The sequence below is a fragment of the Pyricularia grisea genome (genome assembly GCF_004355905.1).
Source record: "Pyricularia grisea strain NI907 chromosome Unknown Pyricularia_grisea_NI907_Scaffold_4, whole genome shotgun sequence".
Classification (NCBI taxonomy): domain Eukaryota; kingdom Fungi; phylum Ascomycota; class Sordariomycetes; order Magnaporthales; family Pyriculariaceae; genus Pyricularia; species Pyricularia grisea.
The window spans coordinates 824,568-850,177 of record NW_022156718.1 but is presented as its reverse complement, the minus strand read 5'-3'; the positions used below and the strand labels follow the sequence as shown (position 1 = coordinate 850,177).

Here is a 25,610-nt window from a genome sequence, read left to right as displayed (position 1 = left end):
AATTCTAAGTCCGTAGTGTGCATCCAGGGGGCCACATGGACAAGGACCTTCGTTGGAGAAGTTGTTTAAAATCATTTGCATTTATCATCCGTTCGTAACCTACTTGACTCTTTACATTATTCCCCCGATGGGTAAGGCTTTTACCACATCTGTGGCTCCTTTTACTCTTTGAGGTAATGGTGGCAGTCGTTCAAGGATGGTTTACCACGCAACGTGAGAGTAGACTTTACTTCGTTGATAGGCTCTTAAGACACCCAGAAGGAGGTATGGGGTTGGGAAGTCCCTCACGGATCCACTGGAATGCAGACAAACCTGTTCCTGTCCTTGCCACTTTGTGGTTACTGAGCGGCTCGGCTACAATCAGCGGCCCGGTAGAGTCTAGGCCAGGTCAATGTCAGGTCAGTCCGGGCCGCGAAGAAAAGACACGAGCCCGATCGATCTCAAAACGTGCTGAGAAGCTTCTTGCCATGTTATCGGAGTGTCTCTGTTCCTTTCATTCGTCGATCTGTTTTGTACCTTTTTCCCCCCCGAAATCTTCGTTCCTTTTATTCCCCTGACAGATCCCTTCCCCGTGGTCGTTTCTGCACTTTCGCCTGAATTGACAAGGCAAGTCAAGAGATCGACTGGGATTTTTTTTTTTTTAAAAAAAAAAAAAAAATAAAGAATAAAATATAAAAAAATAAACATTTGGATGGTTCGTGACCCTTGTGCAGGGTCACGTTACTTTTCGTACCTGGGACATGTCGAATGGGGAAGGAACGAAATGAATATTATTGCGCAAAAGGGAAACCCCCAAGAAGACGACTGCTCGAAGGTTGCATGCTGCATTCCATATTAGGTGCCGCTGCTCAAGTGATAACGTAACCGTTTCATGAGGGGGAACTGGACCTGAACCTGTTTTTTTCTATCCATGCTTGTTGAATGAATGTGGACGGGTTGTTTTGATCCCCACAGATCTTTGACTCTCGCCCGCGAGATAATTCAGACTGCAGCGAAGCAAGAACAGCCAGTCACCCATTACCCCAGAAAATCTCATATTCAATTTATTCAAGCAAACCACAGTACCCACCTGAATCCGAGTCACCGGGGCTGGTCGGGACCTTGCGTACCTGCATGCCCCTCCATCATGACTTCGACTCTAAGCACTGGGGTTCCTCTTAAACAGATTCGTTTTGTCAACAACCAGGGACTACCGCCATCCAAACGGAGAAGGATAAACGCGGCGTCTGTAACCCACCCAAACCATCAAGCTGCACAATTGAAATAATGTTGTGCAAACTACTAACAATAAGTTGTTTGTCGCTCCTAGTTGCTACACGTGTAGGAGGCGCAAGACGAGGTGCGATGGCGCCCGTCCGATATGTTCAACCTGTACCAAGAACGGTCATTCATGTCAGGGTTATGATGATATCCATGACAGGAAAAGTGACGCCACACGCTCGTCTGGAATGAAGCGGGAGTATGCAGGGGATGATAATGGCGGTGATGAGGACGACGACGACAAAGATGGGATCCCAGAAGACTGTAGCGCCCAACGGATCGCTCAGTCAGCCACTGCCAAGACTCGGCAGTCTGACCCTTCACATATGGATTCTTCATCCAACAGAGAGCACGACGAGAGCAACAGGGTCCCCTATTTTGGGTATTTTGGCCCGACCGCAATCGTGCCCGGCTTCAAACAGATGGTTGTCAATGTGCCATCCCGCAGAAGCAGAGTTGGCTCCTTCTCAGCATCGTCACCGACTGAGACCCGGTCTCAGGCCTCTCATGGAACGCTGCACCAGGATGAACTTTATCATGAGAACTCCGAAGATCTGCCCATCTACGACCCCAACGACCCCGGCCCGACGGATCCTATCATACTACGACTGATAGACACTTTCTTCACACACATGGGCTGCAACTATCCATTCTTGCGCCATGAAAAGTTTCTCAAGATGGTCAGCGAGAAGAGAGTTGAACCAATCCTGCTAGATGCTATACTTGCACTAGCTGCAAGGTTTCACAAGAAAAAGGACGAAAGGGAGCCGATGGGGCATTTCTATGCGCGGCGGGCAAAGATGGCTACGGTGGATCCATTTCCCTGTCCAACTGTTGGTGCTGTTCAGGCCTATCTGCTACTGGCGTACGAAAGCTTCGGCCAGGACCAGGATAGTGCCCTGTGGGCTTACCTTCAGCTTGCAATTGGAATGTCTATCGATATAGGCCTACCAAGGAAGGACGGTGTCAAGTATCAAGGCGAGAAAGACCCTTGGTACACGCTCGCTTGTATCCCAAAGTACGACGAAACTGAACAAGGGCACGATAAGCAGGGCAACGAAGAAGACACCCTTAGCCCAGAAGAGCAGGCCGAGGTTGAACAGGAGCGAATCAACACTTTTTGGGCGGTCTTTGTTCTGGACAGAGTCATTTCCTCGGGTACCGGGCGACCCGTCCGGTTCAAGGACGAAGATTTTGAGATACCTTTACCAGAACCGTCCCTGATTTCCGAGAAGGGGTGGCCTGCACCGTTCCCCGACTTTATCCGGATTGTCCATCTATATGGCCGAGTTTCGGATGTTCTGAATAATGTTAAAAATCCAAAAGAGCTTGCAGGCGATAGCATTCAGAAGAACCTCGGCAGCCTTGTTCAAGAGTTGACTTTTCTGCACCAAAAATTAGACACTCGCCTCCATTTCAACGCTGTCAACTTCCAGGAGTACTCAAGGGCCGGTCAGGGTACGACGTTCATCTTGCTTCATCTTTGGTTTCACACCCTGATCATCATCCTCCACCAGCCCGCCGTCATCTTTGGAGCCATCCGGCAGATTGATGATCTCTTGCCACATGGCCGCGAAGTGGCAATCTCGAGCGCCAGATCGATTGCGGATATTCTCTCTTTTGCTGAGCTTATCGACTCGAGAAGCGTCATGGGAAATCCTTTCACATCCCAGCCCATGTATATAGCCGCGTGTGCCTTTTTGATGCAGTCCGGCACAGCGCAGTCGTCGGCCCCATCACATACCGACTCGGAAACGGCTGGCCTGACAAACGGCTTCGCTTTCACGGCCAAGGACAAGGAGGCGAAGCAACCTAGCTCGCTGCTTGCCTTTGGAGCGAATCAGAACTACCAGCGCTGTTACAAGAGTCTCCAGCAGCTACAGTCTTATTGGGGTGGTGTGAGGTACATACTGACAGCCTTGGATCAAAAGTCCAAGGGAATCTGGGACTGCGAAACTTACACGCTAGAAGAGTACGCAATGACCAAGAAAATGTCAGGAAGGCGGTCATCCTCGTTAGGCCGGCTTCCTCGGGAATTCGGGATTTCTTCGACTCCAAATGTGCCGCCCATGGTTGGCTTCTCTCTCACAGGCACAACCAACTCGCCAAACTCTTCTCTCACTTGGGTTTATCAGAACCAAGCCAACGCCGCCATGAGTCTGCAGCACCAGCACCAGGCACGACACCGGCCTGCATCTTCAGCTCATCAACAAGAGATACCTACCGGGGCTGCAATGGCAACCAATACCGAAACGAGCTTTGATTCTGCAAGCAAACCACTCATTTTACCGGCACCCCTCACACCTCCGGGGAACCTGGCCTACGACCCTCTCAGGAATGAGCCCTCGCAAGCCATATACACTTCTGCCTACCCACAAGCACCCGTATCAGCAATGCGGTTTTCGCCAGTACCAGCAGTAAACGTCTCACCTAAGCACCGGTCACGGCAGAAGCGTAGATCCGTGTCTTCACTCAACAGCCCTAGAGCTGGTGCATCGGCCAAGGAGCCACCTCGATCTCGTCTATCTAGTGGCGATCCCGCAAACGAGCATCACCTTCATCTACAACGTCATCGCCAGTTTGATTCCAACTCTGAGGGTACAACAACAGCTCCTCCGACGAGTGACATGACAGGGAACAGCAGCATATACACGGCACCGGTGCGCTCATCGGTTACCAGCTACGAGCCATCCCCATCGCCAAACGGCGGCGGGTCCTCACTGGCGGCGCTATCTGGCCCTCTTAACCGGCAGGGCTCACAGTTCGAACACCCACAGCCGGGAGATTTCTCGTCGCCCATGGTTCAGACCACCGGAGTCGTCACTCCAGGAAGCGGGTATTACGCTCAGCTTGCTGACCTGACATTTGATAGTCGCGAGATCACATGGGGCCAAGACCCGACCGAGGCCATGGCACCGTGGTTGGTTGAGTACTTTTCGACCAACGACATTATTGGCCTTTTACACGCGAGCGGTGGTGACGAAGAGAGCAACGGTCACTAACCATGTGTTATGGTAGTCAACTCAAATTGAGTATCAGAATATGATCGTTTTGTTGTTGATTTATTCTTTATTTTTGGTGTTCTTTTCTCAGATGGATAGTGGCTGATTTTTAATTCAACTCCTCACAATTTTAGACTTGTTGCCTTTCTTATCTGGCTGCTCGCTGTCGTATGATATACATTATACTTATGGGCTTTCTGGACATAAACAGTGTTGCGACCGAATAGACACACCCGGCATAGAAAAGCAGCTACACTTCACCAAGTACAATGCTATTACTGGTCGAGCACATACCAGGAATCCTGACTGTGGCGAAAGCGCATATACTGCAATCCTTGATGCCACAATGGCCTCAATTCTATTGATTTCATGACCAAGACATCGCTCATGTAGCTATCCCAAAACAAAGCATTTCTTCAGTCATATCTTTCGTTCTATGCCTTCATCGTCTCATCTCCGGACGGCTCTCAGACTTTAGGCGTGTGTCATGGTGAGCGCATCCTTGAACCTACAAAGATAGTTTGCCGTCCTGTTAGCATTCTCGAGGCAAAAACTGTTTGAGGGGGGGGGGGGGGGTCTTTTTGCTTACTTGTTGACGACCCTCTCGATACCATCACAACCAAGCTTCAGCGTCTCCATCTTGGGACCGTACGAGAAGCGAACAAAGTGGTGACAGGGCGAGTCGAACAGGTCACGACGGCGGGCGGGGTTCAAGTCGAAGAAGATTCCGGGCACGACGATGACTTTTTCCTCGAGGCAAGCTTGGAAGAAGTTGAGGCCGTCCTCGATGGGCTTCGGCAGGCCCTCGAGGTTGAGCCACAGGTAAAAGGTCGAGTCGGGGACGAACTTGATGTTGAAGCCCATAGCGCGCAGGCGCTTGACGACGTAGTCGCGCTTGTCGCGGAAGTGGCTCTGCAGGGCCTTCATCTCGGCCTTGACCAGGGTAGGCTCCAGCATCGGGATGGCGGCTTCCTGGAAGGCGACGTTGGTGCCGCCGTCGAGGTAGGAACCGCACGAGCCGATACTATTGGTGAAAAGGGGACGTATTGTTAGTCGATCGGTCCCTTTCACCATAGTGTGCTGAGGATGTTCAGCTAGCAACAAAAAATGGTCTCTTACGCCTTGATGAATTCCTTGGGGCCCAGAATCCAAGCCACACGCCAACCGGGAAGACGGAAGCGCTTGGTCAGGCCGTCAATGATAAGAACATCGTCATCGTCGACATCAATAACGTTTTCCTATTATATTGGATTCTCATCCGGTAAGTCTGGGGTGTCACACGATACTCGGAGAAGTAAGAAGCCACGAGGACAGCCATGACTTACGGCAGCGCTGATGGTAGTTCCATCGCAGTCGCTTGTGTAGTTGTATCCGGAGTCTTGTGGCACATTTATGATTAGTTTGACAAGCTGCAGGTGGTCCGTTTGCCCTGCCTACAGACAATTCTTGGGCTGTGATAAGCAGGGTTATCGGAAACCCTGGTCCCGAGTTATGATGAAAGCAACTTACAAAACTCATCCGAGATAAATGTAGCACGGTCACGGCACAGATCCTGAATCTCAGCCAGCTCGGGGTTTGAAACGACCCTGCCGGTAGGGTTACGGGGGTTCGAGGTCAAGATGACACCGGTACCACGGGCGATTTCCTCGGCGATCTTGTCCGGGTTGATGTGGTAGCCATCGTCCTCGGACAAGGGCACAGGGATGGCGGCAATGTCCTTGAAGAGCGACAACATCTCGTTGTAAGCCGTGTAGTCGGGGATGAAGAAGGACAGGTACGAGTTGTTGAGCACGGCAGCGATACGGATCAGACCAGCACGGCCACCAGGCACGATGGCGACGTTCTCCCAGGTGTAGAGGCTGTCCTGGCCCTTGCGGTGCATCTCGTTGTACAGGTGGGCGACGGCCTCCCTCAGGGGCTTGATGCCGGCAGTAGGGCCGTACTCGCGGCTGTTGAGGGTGACGTCGACGCTCGTGGGGCGCTTGAAGCAGCCCTCGATCTCATCTTCTACCTCAGGGGCGCCCTGGCCGAGGTTTGCCCACTTCTCGGGCTCCTCCATGAAGCCATACTCGGTTGCGCGCTCGGTACACCAGACGACACCAGTCGAGGCTCGAGTGGGATCGAGACCGGCATGAGGAAGATGGCCTTCGTGGGCGGCACGGAACTGCCTGTGGATCTTGGACCCAGCCTCTGGATTGAAGAGCGACGCATCAGCTCAGTCTATAAAATCAAACAAGGCAACACCAAATCCATCAAGCCACTGAAGAATACATGTTTATATGAAAATGTCTAGTTGGAGAAGCATGTGCTGGGAGTAGCCTGCGCCTTGCCAAGACAACCAAGGAAACCCAGATCGGAAGCGGCAGTTGGCTGGTTGAATAAAGACTAGCCTAGAAGAAGCCGGATGCGGGGTATATTTTATTCATACAGCCAGGAACGAAAAAAAAAAAAAAAAAAAAAAAAAAAAAAAAAAAAAAAAAAGCTGCTTACCGTTCGCGCTCGGTTCGGCAAGGGAGAAGCGCCGGGAGGGCTTTGGAACTCCCGTGTTCCGGTTGATACTGAACTTGCGGTTGCTGAACATGATTGCGACTCACCAGCCAGGTTAAACTGGAAGTAAAAAAAAAAAAAAAGCTCGCAAAGAAGACAGAAAGGAATCAGGGCGACGGTCTTGGTTTTGGTAGCGGGCAGAATGGCCCACGATGGCCACACACAAATGTACCTATCAAAGTCTGTAACAAGGATATCCTAGGGTACAATTCAATTGGGGTAGGAAATAAAAAATGGAACTGTAGCAAATCAAATGTTGAGGAGCTGCAGGGTGGAAAATAGGGGAACTTTTAAGGGTCGAACAGAAATAACGCCAAAGAATTGAGGTAAAAGATACTGGACAGATGGTGATACTTGGGATGTAAGGCAATCGAAAAAAAAAGCAGGTATTCCAACTCTTGATCAATTTCAAGAAAGAAAGAAAAGAGGGGTTAGAGATAAAAAGGGGGAAAAAAAAAGGAAGCAACTGTAGTTCGTCACGGACAGATCCGCCTCGTTTTTCCCTATGGGTTCCAACCGGCATTTGGTGACGACGACTTGAAGCTACTTGGTGCTACTACTTTAAACAAGTGAAGGCGGTCAGCGACAGGAAGAACCAGGATATTCCTCACATGCTGCATGTTCTGTGGACAAATCGAAACCAGGGTGGGCGGCGTTCCACTAGCTGTCTCTCCGAGGAAGGTGCCGTCAAAAGTTGACACCCGCTTACGTATAGGATAGAAGACAAAGAAAGATGCAGCCACTAGAACTGGATTGGGTTGCATTATGCCGATTACTGCGTCCATGTACAGTATGTTTCTGGATGAGGTTACCGTAGCATCTATCGCCTAGTAAGCACGAATGATATTGGTATACATATAGGGTTTTTTTGTCTTTGTGAATCAAGGGCAGGACATTTGAGTACCGATAAGAAAGAAAGAAGAAAGAAAGACAAAAGTCACTACCGTAAACTAGACTAGACTAGCAGACATCGTTGAGTCCTGTCAGTTATTTCCCCGCAACCCCACATCCCAGGAGTTGCTTGACATGCTTGAATCGTGATGCGCGCGATGAGGGGTCAACAATGAATGTGGCTGCAAAAAATAAGTCTATCAATGTCGATTCAACCCAGGCAGAGACAATCACATGACTTATATGATAGTAGTTGGTGCACGTGATGTGATTTGATGTACGACATCACTGTACTGTACCGTTAAACCGTACCGTATCATCCTTGCACTTGGGATCTCTATTTAACCTGTGGAGCTCCCCCAACCTCATCGCTCCGTGAGGCCTGTCCATCTCCTCCTACATAAAACCCACAAGGCTACGCCCAAGGCTTTCAATTCTTGTTGGTCTTGGAAGTAAGTGGATTGGCAGGAGTCATAGTGGACTTTTGTTATTGTTGCCTTATAAATGGTGAATGGATCGATCCCTCTGACCCGGCGGCTAGGCAGTGCTGCGGCGCAGTGGGCAAGGTTGACCATTGGCACAGCCTCTTCAAGTCAACCTGGTTTGTACAATTGACACCTCGGCTTTTACTTGGCGCAGAACTTCGCCCATAATCTTTTTTGGATTGTTTCACTGCCGCGTGGTGGCCAAAGATGAAATGGATTAACATCACATTCCAAACGCTGTCACTTGGACGAGCGCGTGCAGGTTGGGGAAAACTATCATGAAATACAAAAAGGATTGGACTTGGACGCGGTTTTTTTTTTTTTTTTTTTTTTTTTTTTTGTATTCCCAACACAAGCTCAATCAAATCAAAGCCACTAAGAAAGCTGCAGACTGCACTTGCCCCTTTGTGCTTTTCACACAAAGAGGTCGTTTGTCGTACATAATAAACATCTCCCGAGTCGACAGATCGAATTTAATTTAATTAAGCGCTTACCATCCACTACACACTACATTCACATCAAAAGAAAAGAAGCAATCTTTACTTATTTGTTCATTGCGCATCAACTTCAAGTCATCCATCTACGTCTCTATAATTGATTGAGCTCTTGGACAACGCGCAACAGCACTATTACTACCTCCCACAGTCAACCCTTAACCACAAGAATGAGCTTCTTCGGCTCGATAAAGAGTCGCTTCTCCAAGAAGGGATCTGAGAAGAGCGCGGCGGCAGAGGCATCTTCAAGCTCACAACCAGCTCAGCCGCCACCTGCTTACACACCCTTTGATACACCACCAGCGCCACCCAGGAATGACACGGGCGTCGGCCTGCGCGCGCAGGACGTCACCAACGATGACGACCCGTACGCCTTCCTCGCCCACTTTGACACCATCTTCTTAATCGACGACTCGGGCTCCATGGCCGGCGCACGCTGGCGCGAGGTCCAGACCGTGCTGAACCAAATCGTCCCCGTCTGCGCCGTGCACGACGAGGACGGCATCGACATTGAGTTTCTCAACTCGAGGACCAAATTCCAAAACGTCAAGGACCCGGCCGCCGTCGACGACGTCTTCCGCAAGATCTTCCCCACCGCCGCGACCCCCACGGGCCGCCGCGTCAGGGAGATTCTGGACCCTTACCTGTGCGAATTCGAGGCGGCGGTGCGCGGCGGCAAGAGGCCGTCCAAGACGGGTCTGAAGCCCATCAACCTCATCGTCATCACAGATGGCGAGCCCAACGACCGTGCCCCCAACCTTCTCCCCGTCGTGCTTGAAGACATAGCCCAGCGGTTGGACAAGATCCGCGCCCCGGCCCACCAGATCGGCGTGCAGTTCTTCCAGGTCGGCCGCGACCGCACCGCCGCTAGGGCTCTGCGGGACCTCGACGATAACCTGGGCGGAAAGGTCAAGGGTGGCAAGCTCCGCGACATTGTCGACACGGCAACCTTTGACGTCGACGACGGTGAGACCTCGGTCTTGACGTACGAGGCTGTGCTTAAGGTTGTGTTGGGTGCCGTGGTACGCAAGGTGGACCAAAAACACATTCCTGACCAGAGGCAGTGAGTCTGGTAGGCCTATGTGTTGGTTTTGAAGCATCTTGAGTCTTTTTTTTTTTTTAGTGTATCTTCATCCTTCACTCCCTTTCAGGCATGATACCTTTGAATTCTTTCAATTACATTGTTAGAGAGCTGGGAGTTGGGGAGTATGATCAAGTCGGCCAAAGCCCAGTTTATGTTTTCCCTTGGTTTTCATCAAGCGTTATATTTCTTAGAGTGCAACGTTCAGGCTTACCGTGCCGCACTGATGTGTCATTGCCCAGACCTTACGTTCGGTACGATATGAAATGAATATTGCACAATACAATGAGTATTCACCGCCTCGTACTACCTATCTATCAACATGCCGATTCTGGCCATTGTCTCTTTCCCCCATGCGCCTTTGATCATTAAATGGTATCCGGAGCCCTTTCCTCCCAATTATTGCAGTTTAGGCTGTGTAAGAAAGACATCGAGTTATGAGCTGCTCCCCCCCAATTCATTGGCTGGTTCATCCCAAACCCCATTCCATCTTGTCATACCCTTAAGGCTGCGGAGGAAACCCAGGACACAGCACCCGAGGAAGCAGAGAAGAAAAAACAAAGAAAAGAAACAAAGATGAAAAACAGAGCTCCTCCCATATATTAAAGGGATAATTACTGTTAAAATGTGAGAAGAAACCTCGCACACAACCTGTCTTGTCGAGATGGGCTTCGAATAGACTTTGATTTTCATAGTCTGAGTGGAAAAAAGGCTTTTTTTTTTTTTTTTGCCAAGTGCAAGGCCTGATTACTCCATGGGAGACCCAAGACGAAAAACAAAAAGACTGTAAGTAATGTCCCTGTAGAGCCTGTGCCACCCGTAATGATTTTGCTCAGAAAAAGAGAAAAAGAGAAAGAAAGAAAGGGGGAAAAAACAGCTCCTACCAGGCAGCGCGATAAGTAAGTGCGAGCCAGAGAACTGAGCATGATGAGAAAAAGAGAATGAGATAAAATGATTATGTGTCGCGTGATTCTTAAGCCCAGTAAGCTTCATGATTTATAAACAAACATTCCTTGACGTGTCTTTGGCGTCATGAGCAGGATAACAGCCCTGATCCTTTTTTTTGCAAATAACGTCGTGGCAAGACTTTCAAACACATCACCGTTCCTCATAAAAGGAGAGTTGCAACTCCCCCATCTACGGCATGACCATGACTTTGGCCTTTGCAATGTTGCGCAACTGAGTGGTGGAGCCAGAGTCATCCCGGATCGTCACGTTGGGGGTGACGACGCACATGACACGCCACTGCTGCTGCTGCAGCTTGACGCCCGGGAAGTTGGCCGCGTTGACGGCGTAGTGCATCTGGTCCGAGAACTTGACGCCGCAGTCGCTGAAGCCAAAGATGAAGCTCAGGCGGGCCGACAGGATCCTGGCCGAGGTTTCGATGGCATTGACGGCGATGCCGTAAAGGTCGTGCGAGGCGAGGGCACGGTCGGCGTCCTCGCGCATCAGAGGGCCGGCCATCTCCTTGAACCGGTGCACAATGTCGCTGACGCGCTGCTGGCGCACGCTCGGCCACTCCGAGTGCGACAGCATCTCGACCACGCACTCGGCCTGGCCAGTCTGCACGCGCCGGCGCTGCTCGGGCGTCGCAGAGTCTCCCAGTCCCTCGCGCATCCGCATCAGCATGGCGAGCTTGTGCTTGGCCGGGCCGCGGAGCTGGCCGCTGGTGCCGGTGCGGGTAGGGTCGTCGGCCATCCAGGCGTCGATGGAGAAGACGTGGAAGACGAGGAACTGCACCATCATGCGGCAGATGAAGTAGCAGCGCACCTCCGAGTCGGAGAGGAGGAACTGAACGTGCGACGCCGCGTTCTTCATGTTTTCCGGGTAGGTCAGCTCCAGCATGTACTCCCAGAGGCGAGGGTACTTGCGCGGGATCTGCGCGTCGTTGGCCACGTTGGCCTTGTTGCAGTTGGACCGCACCCAGCCGATGACGTAGGTGAAGATCTGGTCAAACTCCTTGCGCCACTCCTTACCCACCGCGTCCAGGATCAGGCCGTCCTCCTCGGGCTCGCCCTCGAACATGGCGACGGACTTGTTGGCGCCCGCCTGCTCAAAGAGCTGCAGCTGCAGCTGCTGCTGGGCTCGCGTCGGGCCCGAAGTCTGACGCTGGCGGGGGGCCTGCTGACCACCACCCTGACCTGGGGTATGGGTAGGGGACATTTGTTGAGTGTGCAGATGGAGTGTCTCTTTTCGCAAAGGCACCTCTTGAGGCTGACGCAGGTCTGCCTTGGATCCGTTGTTTGTGGTACCTTCCGGGAGCTGGGGAGTCACTTGACCGCGGAAAGGCTGGGGTGACTGCCTGCGGGGCTTGATGTTGGATGCAGAGGATGAGGGATGCAGGGAGGAGTTACCACCGGGACTAGGCGTATCAATATCACCTCCGTCGGCCGAGGGAGGACGACCACCGATGGCTCCAGGAGGTCGTATGTCCGAGGTGCTACGAAGACCCAGTTCGGTCTTGAGGAGCGGGATGGGAGAACCTCCATCTTCAGCCGCCCAGTAATTGCCGCCATCGCTCACATCAACATTTCCGTGACCGCTATGAGTGTTCTTACCATGGCCATATTGACCCATGGCGCGTACCTGAGCCTGGCTCTGGGTCAGTTGACGCGGCGTGGGGCCCATGATGGGCACATCAGACTGCCTCGAGGACACGTTTGAGTGCCGCTTGGAGGCATGGTCTCCATAAGCCGAAGTCCTCAGGTTCTCGAGGGTTGCCTGTGCTGGGCGGCGGGTAGGACTGCCCAAGCTGTCGCCGATCACAGAGCTGTGGGGCTGCATGGTGAGCAAAGGCATGCCTCCGCTGGAAAAGCCGCCAGTGCTGCTGCTGTCATGGCTGTTGAAGCTTCCATGGTGGCTATGATTGTGGACGGAAATGCTCGATTGGCGACCAGCCATGTGATCTCCAGCAAATCGACCTCTCACTGAGGCACCACGGCCACGGTAGTTGGTAGGCCTGACGGAGCCGGCATAGCGTCCAGACAAGTGACGAGCAGGCGTGACAGGGTTCGCAATGGTGCCGGGATGGCGAACAGGCATATTCTGTGGCTTGTTAGCGGATCTCGAGGCAGTAGATACATAGGGAGTATAGGTAGTTGATGGGGAAGTTTTTTTTTTTTTTTTTTTTTTTTTCATATATGTGAATGAACTCACAAATTCCTGATCAGTCCGTCGTCTGAGGTCACCAATGACCTGGGAATACGCCGGGTGAGATCCGCTTACGGGAACAGCATTGCTCCTCGCTCGATGAGGCATGATAGAGCCATCCTCGTATGCGGACAGCTCGGTCTGCAGCATGCGCACTTGGTGACGGAGCTGGTCGCCATCATGAACGGAAGAATCCAGCTGGGAGCGGAGATTCGCAATGACAGAGGCTGTACGACCTCGCTCGTTGAAAGTCTCCTGTTCGAGCGAAGTGATGGCCAACTGGATGGCAAGAATGCGGTCCCCAATGGAGCGCATATCGCGATAGTAATTCGCCTGGGCTTCCTCAGTCAGTCCAACCTGGCGGTGAAGGGCCGTCTGCAGGTGGAAACAGATGGGCTGGGCCGCATAGCAAGCATCACGAATCTCCTGAATCACGAGTTTTGTGATCAGGGTAAGTAGTCAGCAGTCTTGTTTAGACAGTACAGTATACAACAGAGGGTCGGGCGATGATACTCACGGCAAACTGTGAAGGAGGCGCTCCAATGCCTGTCAGTAGAGGCTGGCCGCCATCGAAAGGATTCACAGACATCCTGTTGCCGAAATTGTGGTGATCATTCAAGCTGTAGGGAGGGCTTGGCTCCACGTCAACCGGGCGTCTCAGTTGCGAGATGTGCCGCTTGTTAATGGGTGTCTGTGGCCGAGTGTCTGATGGCTGCCTGATGTTATTTTCCCGTCTAGCGGGTGTGTCGTGCAGCAAAGCACCGCCAGGCGACTGCGAGACAATGGATTCAGTGTCTTCGTTCATTGCGTGCCAGAAATGGACGGTAGTACCATGCTAAAGCAGGATGAACGGAGGAATGAATAGCAAAAAAGAAAAGGGTGAGTCCTCGAAAGTTGCGTTCGTGGACAAGAGTGTTCCGAGAGAATGAGAAAAGAGGAGAGAAAGAAAAACCAAAGATCTTTAACTTGAAAGGAGGAAAGGGTGAACTCCCTTTGTCTTGCGATACACCGGCAGGGAAAACAAGACTGGGATGATGGGTTTGCTTGATGATTTTCAAAAGTCAAGGTGAAAGAGAGAGTGGCGGAAAAGTTTGGGAGTCGAGGTAGATTAAGTATGTGGTTGTTTGGTCCTCGAAACGGCACAGTAGGCATTATGGTTCCCAGAGCGGCATCTTCCTCAGGTAGTGTGCCATCAGTTTGCTCTCACCCTATCCTCACCTTACCTTAACTACCTCGTTTGCCTATAAACGTGAGGTGTTCGCATGGTCAAAGCTTTGAAGGAAAAAAAAAATCTTACAAACCGGCAAGTCCTTTATCTCTTTAACATGCTTATCATAGCCATGGTTTGGTTTGGAACAACCTCGGGACCATCTAACAAACGCGTCGAGCCTACAAACATGGATATGTATGAGTGATGTTCTTGGCCGCAGTGTTCTACAGATGTTTTGGGTAACAATTGGCAAAGAAATCTAGGCGAGCCTTACTAATAAATGGTTCTGTACGCTGTTAAACTCATCCGCATATCTAAGGTATCCAAGTCGGTTGTTGTATTTGCCAAAACAGTCTGATGATCGTGATCCGTGGCTGAATGTACCCAGATATCAACCGCACTAGCACCTCTTGCTCCAAAGTGCGGGTTAGTCGCCAGCTGGCTCGTGGTTTGAAAAAAAAAAAAAAAAAAAAAAAAGAGGAATATTTCGCATACGTCTTTTAAAGAAACTGCGAGAGAGAACCTGGGACTTGTCTGTCAAGGGACCAGATATATCCCATGCATGGCAGGAAATCAATCAACTCGTAGCTCTCGACAGGAACAAAGTTTTGGCTTACAGTAGCGAATCAACGAATATAGGAAAATTGGTCGTGATTATTAAGTTATTATATTCATCCCGTCTTGATATTATTGCCCTTGCCTCCTGAACTTGCTCGGAATGTTTTCAAGCACGATTTGGCTTGTTGCCATCATCTTGTCAATCTTCTCCTGCTCCAATTCCATCTTCTCGTGATGTTCAAAGTGCTTTATATCTTCGGGATGCTACAACGGAATAACAAGTAAACAAGTTAGTCATCAAGTGCTTCGCGACGTTTTGACCAACCAATGCATCGCCATATTGAAACTTACCGTGAGATCCTCCAACTTTGTGTTCTCGTCATGGTACTTCTCCCAGTGATGTATCTCATACTCGTACTCGTCATCACCATGGTGCCCCGGCCCCAAGCCCAAATCAGGCAGCGTCTTGCCCAGGTGGATAAATTCCAAGAACTCGTCGTGGTCGACAACTCCGTCGTGGTCCGTATCCAACAAAGCCATCAATTGCTTGGTGATCTCCTCCTTGCGCTCTTTGGTGACGTGCTTGTTGGATTCGTCAAAGACGCCGTAGGTCCGCAGCAGCTCCGAATCGTCCAGGTGGCCGTCGCTGTTGAAGTCGTGCAGGGTGAAGAAGGAGGCGGCGTCCCAGTGGTCTGCGTGGTGCTCCTCGGCCATGTGCTTGTCCATCCACGAGGCGTCCGCTGGCACCTCGGGCTTTTTCCCGTGGCCGCCGTGGTCGCCGTGCGCAATGGCGACGCTGAGAAAGCTCGCGAGCAGTAGGAGAGGTGATGACCGCATCGTATGTGTTCGTTTTGTCGTTTTTTTGTTTTTGTCTATAGTGGTTTCATCCGGATGCGGATCTATTGCATTACCGTATACTCGGTTTGTCCAAACAAAGTCAGACTAAAACGGATTGATTTTAGACCCTCTGATAATGATGTTCTCGTGCTTGGTGTATGGTTCGCGTAAAATCAAAACAAAGACTTGAAAAAAAAAAAAAAAAGGGTAGCTGCGGATGTCTTCGGTTATTGTCTTGTGGCCAGCCTCAGTTCAATTCAGTTCATCCAAATTGAAGGTAGCAAGCAGATGGGATCGCGTACAGGGTTCAAGGATCTCGAGCTGTCAGAAAGTGGGGCTGCCACGCCATATACCGGTTATAGGGAAGGAAGGAAGGCAGCCCAGTAGTCAGTCAGTCTTAGTCTTCTTGCTTTCATGTGGCGCTAACAACCTAGCATAGTAGCTTGAACTTGTACCTACCTTAGTGCTTAGTGGTGATGAGGACATCCTTGACTACCTACGTAGGTAACCAACTCGGCCCCTCCTACACCATCAAGGATTCCCCATCCACAAGCTTCGCATCTTCAGATGACTGATGACGAAACGAACGACCACAAGACCACACGATCACCAAAACTCCCACTTCACGAATAACGCAGTGGAGTCTTGTGTATCTTAACAACAGCATACTAAGAGTTAATCGCAGATCACCATTTCTCATCTTTTGTTACTCTTAAAATCAAACACACAAGAGTTACTATCTCTACCCTAGGAAATCCAGCCCCCTCAGTGCATGTATCATTATCCCAATCCAATTGTCCCGAATCAACGCCATAACCTTTATGGTTTTCCACAAATTCCAATTCCAAATCCAAAGAGAAAAAAAAAAAAAAAAAAAAAAAAGGGCCAGCCCAAGACGACATCCTGCTTCCCCTCTTTCTCTGACCCCTCCCCCTGCCTTAGCTTGGCTTTTTATCCCTTCCTCCCCTCGAAAACAAGTCGTGGCTCTTCACCACAAAACTTCATCCTGTCTAAATCATTGAGACTTGACCAGCTGTTACGCTCTGAAAGGTCAAACACAGGCCGACTGCTCTGGAGAGCTGCTGCCTCCGCGGCGATGGTCCTCTCGTCAACCTTTGGCGCATCTCGCGCCTCTCTCGCGTACCTCTCGGTGTGCTCCCATAGCGCCCTGGCTTCACCGCGAAGCTGCTCCGACGCCTTGGCTAGTCCCATGGGTTGGCAGGGCGCCCTATGCCGCGTTGGAAACGTATCCGACTTTGAGCTCAGTGGGCTTACATCTGCTGACCTGTAGCCCGGCCCCGAAGGGTACCGAGGAAGAGGGGTCGGGATGCGCTCCGATGATCTGCTGGCTGCATACCCACGTATTCCTAGTGCGTCTTGCTCTGTGGCAGTCGAGTAGTACGAGACCGGTTTGAACCCCCTGTCTGCGACCTGTGGCGAAGCCGCCAACGGTCCGGCTAGTAAGTTTGGAATCTCGAGCTTCTCTTCATGTGGTCGTGGCGGCCGCGTAGGACTGGGTGGCGGAGTGTTGGCTTGCGGCATCCGTGCAATGGTCATGGCACGTCTGGTACCACCCATTCCCGACAAAGGAACATACTCATTGCGAAGTGACGAGGCCGCCTGCGTTCTAGCCGATGCGGCCCCGGAGCCGACCGAGCCACCACTTGCCCGCCTGTGTTCGGCATTTCCCAATGCCCGAGGCGGCAGCTGCGGCTCGTGGTCGGCGAATGGATTGCTGACCGGAGACGTGGGGTGCAGACTGGGCGTGTGTTCCCTCCGCGGCTCCAACTTGTTCACTGTCGTCGGCGAGCAAATGGGCGAGGTGGGAAATACGAATGGACTCCCAGGAACGCCACCACCGTCATCCCAAAACACTTGCTTGCGCGAGGCCGGCGTGTGGGTTCTGCTGAGGTCGTCGCCCTCCGCCGGGCCCAGAGGCGTGAGCGGCGGCGACTCGGCGCGTTTGAAGATGGACTGCAGGTACTTGCGGTCGCGCAGCCGTGGAGGCGGTGACAGCGGTACAATGTCCGCCGGAGGTCTGGTGGACCTTCCCCTGGTACCCCTACTGCCGCTGCCGTTGACATCTGATATGAGGTACTTGGTTGTCGCGGCCGACGTTCTCCGTGCTGCGTGGTGCTCGTTATGCCGGAGATGCGCCTGGAGCAGGCTGCCTTGGAAGGAATCTGTCTTTCTGCTCTTTTTTCTCCTCCACAGATAGCACGCCAGGAAGCCCAGTATCACCAAGGTGACGGGCACACATACTGCAATGGCAGCCACACCGCCTATTGAAAGTTGGCCTGGGGTGACCGCGGTGGCTTTTTCGAATCGGTCATTTTGTGCTGCCGCTGCTGGGGAGCCACCAACCCCTTGGTTACTGTCCGAAGTGGCGTTAGGCTTGAGGCTGGAGGTTGGTGGTGGCGTTGTAGCCGGGATTGTCACAGTCGATGACAGTGATGGCTGCACACCCATCGGCAGCCAAACATTTTTGCTGGATGGTGATGGTGATGGCACTGGTGTCGTTGGTACTAAATTGTATGTCGACTCGGCCGTGGATGAAGAAAGGCGAGCTACCATGGGATCACTTACGGCCGTGGGCTGAACAGGAGTCTGGTTTGATAACGGATCTGCCAACGCCGTCATGATAGCATCGTCGCAATGCCCACCGTTTTCAAACGGTTCATCGATATAAAAGGAGCATGTATATCCCTCAGGGGGCGGACCTGGGTCTACAAGTCCACGGCGACCTAGACTGTGATCAACATAATAATCAGTGCCCAGCCCAGGTTCGACCAGACTTATCATACAGTGATCTCATCTGATTTTTCAAGGGGAGGGTAAGCTCACTTCTGACATTGGTTGATTACTCTGTTCACGGTGGCTGTCGCATTTCCGATGGCGCATATTAGCACATCTCATTCATCGCAGTCTGCACACCGTAGGCTTGCATGGTGAACGAAAAAAAAACACTTACGGTCCTGACCCAGTTGCCTCGGCTGCCGGTTAGCAACCCCGCAGAATGTCGAATCGCACCAGTAGAGTGCCCAAAGATCCTCCGGGGAGGCAAAGAATTCCAGAAAGGTACAAATATCGACTGTTGTGTCGCCGCAATAAGGCAACCCTTTGGGCAACATCCTCGTGATGGCGGCCTTTGCGCATTGGGTCAGACATTCAGGCGGATTCGAAAGCCCCTGATCCACCAGCTTAGCCATGCGTGCCTTGTCGCTTGGCCGGCTCCCGCCGCAGTCAAGCATTTTCTTTTTCCCAAAGTGATAGTACTTGGCTCAGGGTTCTTGTTTGTCTGTGTTGGTGGCTACTCGATTGCGCGCAAGTCGAACCGCCGAGATGATGCGGCTTTACGAGTAGACTGGTAGGTGCAGAGTATATCGAGCTCAAAAGTATTGTAGGAAATTCCTCCAAAGGGCAGGTGCAACGACCCCAGGTTATCTTGTGTTTGTGAAGACTGGTGGTGATACCGAGCGGCCTCCTCTGATCTGCAGCCAAATTCTATCCCGGCTAACAATAACAAACAGAGCTTAGAACCAAAAAGAGACGTTCGTGATTACAGGCGAAACATCCGGACCGCCGTCGGGAAGAGTGCCCGTAATGTCGTCTTGATGTTTTCTCGTTGCTCTGGGTTTTTGTTTTCGACAAGTCAGTTATCACAAGCAACGGCAACTTTGAGTGTTTGATGGAAGCATTTTCCCCCACCAATTCTTTTTGTACCTGTCTCAACTATTTCCTTCACGCGCATCTTTCCATTCTCGCACAAAAGAAAGGGGGGAAGGTGAGCACTAAGTAGAAATTTCCTTTCCTTGCACTTCATCTATGTTGTACGATATTGCACCACTTTGGGAACCCTCAAACCACCTTACACATCCACTCATTGTGCTTTTCACCCCTAGTAGTTCATTTCTTATTTTGCCCCAAGAACAAAGTGTCTGGTGCTTCTCGAGTGGTTTCGTATGTCCTGTCCTATCATTTGCTGGGCTACACAGCTTTTTGCAAATCCCCCTGCTTTGGAGTGTTGGGCGAAGCCCTAGCGCCATAGAAAGCATCCGGGGGACATCAGCTCATTGAAGAAAAATAAAAGATGCCCGAATGTTCAAGCGGCGCCCGTCTTTCTCCATGGCGTACAGACACCCGCGATCAACGCCTCCTTATTCGATGAGCCACGGGTGAGGTACACATGGGAGGATCGGGTACCCTTTCACTTTTTTTTTTCAAGAGCTCAAGTCTCTCTCTCTCTTGGATCACGAATCGTGATCATGTCCAACTCTGCGAATGTATTTGGAAATCACTCAGTACCTACTGTCTAGTTCCTTGCTCCCCGATTTTTCTGCCCCGAACAACACTGGTACCCTACTCGGCGTGTCACAGCACTACTGTGCTCTTCCGTTCGCCTGACGAGAACACAAGGAGGGTCTCGTATGGGAAGCATGTCCGATGAAGAAAGCGGAGCCTCCGAGACCCGGTGCCGGCCAATGAGCATCACAAATGGTGGAATGCAGGTTGCCGTTGCACAACCTACACGGCTGCAACCTTTGATCTAGGATCGACGAGAGCGAGAGAGGGAGGGGGTCTAGAGAAATCTCTCGACCCTTCTTTGAGTCATCGCCGATCAAATTTGGGCGTGGTTCGTTTTGTCGTTCTTCGCTTCTTTTTTTCTGCACTTCTTTTTTATAGTTGTTGTCAGGCTGTTGCGTCAGATGCCGTCATTCTCGACCAGTTCCAAGGCTGATGCCGAACATCTTTGGGGTAAGGATGACTATGACCTGAACCATTAAACCCAGCTGCAAGTCTCGGCAGTCTGTGGGGTACAAAGCGAGGAGGGAGAGAGAGATTTCCCCGGTAAGCTTAATGTTTGCTACCTACTTTCCTACCAGAACAAACAGGGAGAGCGGAAGCAACGCAAACACAGGGTCTTTTTTTCATGATCATGATTAATAGGTATCGGATTGTACCGTCGGACGCGAGAGTTTTGACCGAAATGAAAAGACTCCCTCGGGTGAGGAATTTGAATATTTCCAGCACTCGTCGTAATCTTTCTATGGTGTACAAATGCTAGGTCGACAGGCCTAGTGCAAGGCTACTTCTTCTTGTAACGCTCCATTCGTCCATGACTTTTGCTGATTAGATTATACCAACTAGCTCCCCGGTCCCGTATCTTATGTACAACACTAGAGGCTGACGGGAGGTTCAATCTTTAAAAAAGTCCCGCTTGCTAGCCACCCCATAACACAGTACATCGGTATCCAAGGTACCTAGGTACTTGTATATGTAGGTACATATATTTGGTGTCCGATCCAAGCCAACACTATATGCTCATGTCTGTTTGCAGTGACGAAACAAAAGAAGAAGAAAAAAAGCCCCCAGCGTAACCTCTGAACGACAAACGAGGCAGGTAAGGTCCGCCGTTGCAACGCTCCATCGGCTGGATCAACCTTTGCTGTCAGACCATGCCCTTTGCCTACCACAAGTCTCGATTGATGATGTTGTTGTCGTACCGGTTGTTTCGGAGGGACTTACTTGCAAAGGACAACAGACCGCGATGGCGACCCAGAATTTCCCTGTCTCGCTCACCCTACTGGCCCCCCTCTCTTTTAACTCGGCTTCTCTTCATCGAGGTCTTTCAGCTCAGCATTGCAGGCTGATGTGGCCACTGGCTAGGTTGCCATGCATATCGCATATCGATACAAACGGATCTGGGAACATTGTAGCCGAGTGGGCGGTTTGTCCCACAAGCCAATGCTACATGTTGTATCTCAAGAAAAAAAAAAGAAGAATGAGGGGAAAACAAGAGTAAAATAAAAGAGGACCGGTTTCTCAGCCGTTATGTCTCTTCCAGCCTTCCCTGCTTAAGCCAGATAGAGCTACTGCTTATCCGGCTGTTCAAAGTCTCGATCAAAACCCGGGCACTCTTGTTTGCTCCTAAGTAGTTCTACCACGTCACTGATGTTTGCCTGAAGACCGGGGGTCGGTTTCTCCCCTCCCACGCCAATTTGCATATTGCACAACTGAAATGTGTCTTGGTGGTGTAAAAAAAGCATAATTGAATCGTCTATGAATATTTTTGATGACCGATCAGCATGGTGAACATGCTAATCCCCAGTCGTGGGGCCAGTATAAGCCAAGGTATACAAGTGCAAAACACTGAAAGACAAAGGGCGGGGGTTGATTGTGATACACAGCACCAGTTTCTCGAAAGGTCAAAGTGATTACAGTGGCCACTGCAATAATTTCCCTCTCGGCTAGATTTTTTTTTGTTTTATTTTCTTGTTCTTTTGCATGTTTGTCATCTCGAACCATGCTCGGAACAAACCAGTACAAAAACAAAACCCGATCGAACCTGCGGCTCGGAATCCTGCAGAGAACCCAAGCCCTCCGACCTGCATTAGGACTCGACAAGAAAAAAAAAAAAAGAAAGAAAACAGGCTCACTCGGCTCGGATACCAATAGTATCAGGCCTTGCGTGTTCGGCATGCATAAACAAGCTGCAGAGTTGTTCTGTTCTTTGATGCGACTGGTTGTCTTTTCATTTGATCGTTCTCAGCCCCTTCCGAGGGCTCCAGCCACAGATAGCCTCGGAAACTCGTTGCCCGTATATGCAGGTTCCTTTGTTTTGTGGCGCAAAGGGTCGGCTATCTTTCTCTTACTTGTTCTCTTCTTCCTTGGCAAAAGAATGTTCGCATTAAGGCTTTTGGGGGGGGTTTTTCTGTTGGGGAATTGGTGGTACAAGATGGACTTTTTATTCAGGCAAAAGATAATGGCCCCTCAGCCGCATATTCGTCATCGGGCATTTTGTTCCTCGTGTCTTCTCCTCTTCGGTAGTTGAATGCTATTTTAAGATGTCGTATATGCGTGCCGAGGCTTTCCAGCTACAAGAGAAGGACGCTATTGAAAATCAGGGGCTAGTAGATTCTTGATAGGTCTTTTCTGTAGGTGCTGGGTCTGAGTACCCAAGAGGGAAGAGAGCCATCGACTTGTCAAAATGGACATCTCTATGTTGGAGACGCTTTGTTTTTCATGTATTATTATCGCCTGCTATCCTAACTGACAAAAAAAAACACAATTAAAGATACAAATTTGACAAGTCTCGGTGGTTAGCTACTGTGCCTCTTTCTGCTTGTTCAGACGCTTTCATTCTTATATATCCGATATGTTTGGAGTTCCTGGTACATAACCAAACATAGCCAGACTGTAGTGTGTAAACCCTCAAGCACAACGATAGCTAATAGTCAGCCCGAGAGAAAAGACGGGTTGCCCCCAAATCAACTCCTTCCTGTGGTTTTATGGTTTAGTTGACTTTATCAGAGACAACCTGCTTCATCAACTCCTGATTATCACTATAGTCAATGTTGACGTCAACAATGCAGAGCCCGTTCCAGGCAAGTGCCTCTTCCAGTGTAGCCTCTAACTGGCTGGGGTTGTCGATACGGAACCCCTTGGCGCCATACGCCTCAGCCCTGTGGGGGAAAAAAAAAGACGGTGGTCAGTAGAGAATATGGCCGTTGGGTTCTGGTGGTTGTCACGACTTACAACTTCACGAAATCAACGTTGCCGAGCCCAGTTCCCGAAGTGCGGCCATATTTGATCTGCTCCTGGAAACCAACCATGTCATAACTTTGATCGTTCCAAATTATGTGGCAGATGTTTGCCTTGACTGCAACAGCTGTGGCGCATCTGGAGAAAAGCATATCAGTCAAGATTACTTTTGGACTGCCTTTATGAAGTATCTTTTGAAGTGTGCGACAACTTACTCCGCCATTGAAAACTGAAAGCCTCCATCTCCACTGATCGACACGACCTTGGACGAGCACGGAGGTTCCTGGGCAAGCGATGCCCCGATGGCCCAAGGTAGAGCCACTCCCTGATCACATGGCAAAAAGGCAGTTAGCATTAAGGAAACGAGTTACCAAAACAATAATGAGGGAAAACATCTCACCAGAGTCTGCTGGGCGTTAGACACCAGAAACGTCTTGGGAACGTATGAGTAGAAAAAGCGACAGAAGTAAATGTAGACGGAGCCAACATCACAGGATATGGTAGGTGTCTGATCAAAAGTCTCGAGTTGTTTCTGGAGAACCTTGATAAAGTGCAAGGGGTGCACCTTTCCAGTATCCGGGCAAGGCGATGGGCAGGCCTTGGGTCCGGATTCCCAGGCATGCAGCCCGCTGAAAAGCTTCTTGGCAACTACTGTCTCATGAGGGCGGGCCACGTTCTGCAGACGAGTGTTGAGGTTGGCCAAATTATCAGACAGTGACCCGATCAGCTCCAGGCTCGGCTCATAGTGCGCTCCAAAGGTAGCTCTGTGGAAATCCATGTGGATGATGTCGACCTCTCGCTCTCCGGGGTTCCACGACTCGGCATCATACTCTATTTCGTCGTAGCCTATCGTAATGACAAGGTCTGCATGGCTGAGAAGTTCATCGCCTGGTTGATTCCTCCATAGACCTATGCGGCCAAAGAAGAGATGTGCTAGGTCTCGGGAGATGGCACCAGCAGCCTGTAGGATCATCATTTTAGTTGGCGTTGCATAAGCACCGACCTGGTGGCAAGCCGGCATGAAACTTTGGATAGATACTTACCTGGAATGTTTCCACGACGGGCAGGGGATGCTTTCGAAGCAGAGCATGCACCTGGTCTACCACAGCAGTGCTTGCTGCCCTCATACCCAAGAATAGGACAGGGAATTTGGCATTCTCAATCATCTTCACCGCCTGGGAAAGAGACGCTTCGGATGAAAGTCCGTACTCGGGGGGAGTGAAAGCCGCTGGCGGGAAGGCTTTGATGGCAGACTTTGATTTCCCAGGGGTCATGATATCGATGGGAAGGCTCACGGCAGTGGCACCCTGAGGATAGGAGACGGCAGCTCGGAAGGCTTCGAGCATGATCTCAGCCACTTGATCCTCGACCACAACGGGGAGGGTCTTTTTGGTCACAGGCTTCAGGAGCTCGACGTTCTGAAGGCTCTGGTGAGTCCGTTTGTTGGACTGAGCTCGCTTCACCGAGCCAACGATGGCCACCATTGGAGATCCTATCGTTGTATGTGTCAGTATGTAACCAAGATCATAATTTTATTCGGAATGCCTTCATACCTTCATCGGTGGCGGTTATGAGGCCTGTTGGAAGATTGCTCGTCCCTGGGCCAGACGTGACAATGCAGACGCCCGGTACGTTGGTAAGCTTTCCAACCACGGCCGCCATGAAGGCAGCATTTTGCTCATGCCGGCATACGACTAGTCGGATCGATTCCTCGTCATAGAGTGCGTTGAATAATGAGTCGATCTTTGCTCCTGGAATGCCAAAGACAACCTTGACACCGGCTGCCTTGAGTGAATTGATGACGATCTGGACAGTGTCCCCATCCTTGTCTGAGGATGCCATTTTCAATTACAAGTATGCAGGCCTATTATGGTGTAAATATGGAAAGATAATGATTGCGTATGCGATTGAATTGTGTAAGGATTTCATGAAATTAAATCAAGTGCCGCCCAAAGCATCAAATATAAGAATGCAAGGTGGAGGAGGAGCACTATTCTAGACCTTGATCTAGATAAACTGGAGCTTTGGAAAGCCTCGAAGCTTAAAACGTACGTACGCGTTGACGGTTTGCACCATCAGTAAGTGGTGTGACTTTTGAGAGAAAACGTGCAAGTACTGAAGTGACTGAAACAAATTTACTGCAGCTCAAAAAAAGCCATCAACATGCAAGCTTTCGACCAGTTGTCATCCAATTGGGGCGAACATCAAAAAGCCCATCCCGGCGATTCCCGTTCCTTGATGCACGTTGATCCGGAACGCCGCGAACAACTCCTCTAGAAGACACAGTGGGGAAGTCGTACATGGTGAACGAGTAAGCGAAGACGCCTTGGGTGACGCAAAGGAATTTGAGTACTGAAAAGCGGCGTATGGCGACGATGGCCAGAGAAAAAAAAATGGATTGGAGATTGGTGAGCGAGTGATGACGTTTTATTTTTTCGAAATCAAGTATGTGCTGTAATCAAGATAGCAAGCGTATCAATCATGCAAGACAGGGCTATATTGTCTAGGTCTACGTGGTAGGTACAAGTACAGGCTCCACTGAAGCTCCAGCGA

General features: G+C 50.7%; 7 protein-coding genes across 7 annotated transcripts; 2 read left to right on the top strand and 5 right to left on the bottom strand.

Moving 5' to 3' along the window:
• Positions 1 to 956: 956 nt before the first annotated feature.
• Positions 957 to 4,262, top strand: PgNI_06991 (uncharacterized protein; the record flags this gene model as incomplete). Its single annotated transcript, XM_031127009.1, has 2 exons — positions 957 to 1,224; positions 1,310 to 4,262. The coding sequence occupies exons 1-2, from the start codon at positions 1,127 to 1,129 to the stop codon at positions 4,260 to 4,262; spliced, it is 3,051 nt and encodes a 1,016-aa protein (XP_030981224.1). The 5' UTR covers positions 957 to 1,126.
• PgNI_06990 (uncharacterized protein) lies at positions 2,763 to 7,308 on the bottom strand. The gene is made up of 6 exons (XM_031127008.1): positions 6,753 to 7,308; positions 5,772 to 6,452; positions 5,588 to 5,640; positions 5,382 to 5,500; positions 4,852 to 5,286; positions 2,763 to 4,770 (listed from the first exon to the last, which is right to left on the bottom strand). The coding sequence occupies exons 1-6, from the start codon at positions 6,841 to 6,843 to the stop codon at positions 4,737 to 4,739; spliced, it is 1,413 nt and encodes a 470-aa protein (XP_030981225.1). The 5' UTR covers positions 6,844 to 7,308; the 3' UTR covers positions 2,763 to 4,736.
• A 1,541-nt stretch (positions 7,309 to 8,849) lies between these two features.
• Positions 8,850 to 9,746, top strand: PgNI_06989 (uncharacterized protein; the record flags this gene model as incomplete). Its single annotated transcript, XM_031127007.1, has 1 exon — positions 8,850 to 9,746. One exon carries the CDS (start codon positions 8,850 to 8,852, stop codon positions 9,744 to 9,746), a length of 897 nt encoding a protein of 298 aa, XP_030980581.1.
• Positions 9,747 to 10,897: 1,151 nt separating this feature from the next.
• PgNI_06988 (uncharacterized protein) lies at positions 10,898 to 13,715 on the bottom strand (the record flags this gene model as incomplete). Its single annotated transcript, XM_031127006.1, has 3 exons — positions 10,898 to 12,805; positions 12,917 to 13,336; positions 13,428 to 13,715. 3 exons carry the CDS (start codon positions 13,713 to 13,715, stop codon positions 10,898 to 10,900), a joined length of 2,616 nt encoding a protein of 871 aa, XP_030980580.1.
• A 1,039-nt stretch (positions 13,716 to 14,754) lies between these two features.
• Positions 14,755 to 15,814, bottom strand: PgNI_06987 (uncharacterized protein). The gene is made up of 2 exons (XM_031127005.1): positions 15,030 to 15,814; positions 14,755 to 14,942 (listed from the first exon to the last, which is right to left on the bottom strand). The coding sequence occupies exons 1-2, from the start codon at positions 15,513 to 15,515 to the stop codon at positions 14,808 to 14,810; spliced, it is 621 nt and encodes a 206-aa protein (XP_030980579.1). The 5' UTR covers positions 15,516 to 15,814; the 3' UTR covers positions 14,755 to 14,807.
• A 652-nt stretch (positions 15,815 to 16,466) lies between these two features.
• Positions 16,467 to 18,766, bottom strand: PgNI_06986 (uncharacterized protein; the record flags this gene model as incomplete). The annotated part of the gene is made up of 3 exons (XM_031127004.1): positions 16,467 to 18,264; positions 18,360 to 18,393; positions 18,487 to 18,766. The coding sequence occupies 3 exons, from the start codon at positions 18,764 to 18,766 to the stop codon at positions 16,467 to 16,469; spliced, it is 2,112 nt and encodes a 703-aa protein (XP_030980578.1).
• Positions 18,767 to 22,510: 3,744 nt separating this feature from the next.
• Positions 22,511 to 25,451, bottom strand: PgNI_06985 (uncharacterized protein). The gene is made up of 6 exons (XM_031127003.1): positions 24,611 to 25,451; positions 24,101 to 24,549; positions 23,458 to 24,018; positions 23,273 to 23,382; positions 23,052 to 23,195; positions 22,511 to 22,978 (listed from the first exon to the last, which is right to left on the bottom strand). The coding sequence occupies exons 1-6, from the start codon at positions 24,897 to 24,899 to the stop codon at positions 22,810 to 22,812; spliced, it is 1,722 nt and encodes a 573-aa protein (XP_030980577.1). The 5' UTR covers positions 24,900 to 25,451; the 3' UTR covers positions 22,511 to 22,809.
• Positions 25,452 to 25,610: the final 159 nt, after the last annotated feature.

Bases quoted from the DNA above. Each gene is read 5' to 3' on its own strand.
- PgNI_06990 (XM_031127008.1), bottom strand. From the start codon at position 6,843: ATGTTCAGCAACCGCAAGTTCAGTATCAACCGGAACACGGGAGTTCCA. The intron at 5,641-5,771 runs GTAAGTTGCTTT...ATGTGCCACAAG, and splicing joins ATTTATCTCGGATGAGTTTT to ACTCCGGATACAACTACACA. The intron at 4,771-4,851 runs GTAAGCAAAAAG...CTATCTTTGTAG, and splicing joins ATCGAGAGGGTCGTCAACAA to GTTCAAGGATGCGCTCACCA.
- PgNI_06987 (XM_031127005.1), bottom strand. From the start codon at position 15,515: ATGCGGTCATCACCTCTCCTACTGCTCGCGAGCTTTCTCAGCGTCGCC. The intron at 14,943-15,029 runs GTAAGTTTCAAT...ATTCCGTTGTAG, and splicing joins CAAAGTTGGAGGATCTCACG to CATCCCGAAGATATAAAGCA.
- PgNI_06985 (XM_031127003.1), bottom strand. From the start codon at position 24,899: ATGGCATCCTCAGACAAGGATGGGGACACTGTCCAGATCGTCATCAAT. The intron at 24,550-24,610 runs GTATGAAGGCAT...ATACAACGATAG, and splicing joins CATAACCGCCACCGATGAAG to GATCTCCAATGGTGGCCATC. The intron at 23,196-23,272 runs GTAAGTTGTCGC...GCTTTTCTCCAG, and splicing joins TTTCAGTTTTCAATGGCGGA to ATGCGCCACAGCTGTTGCAG.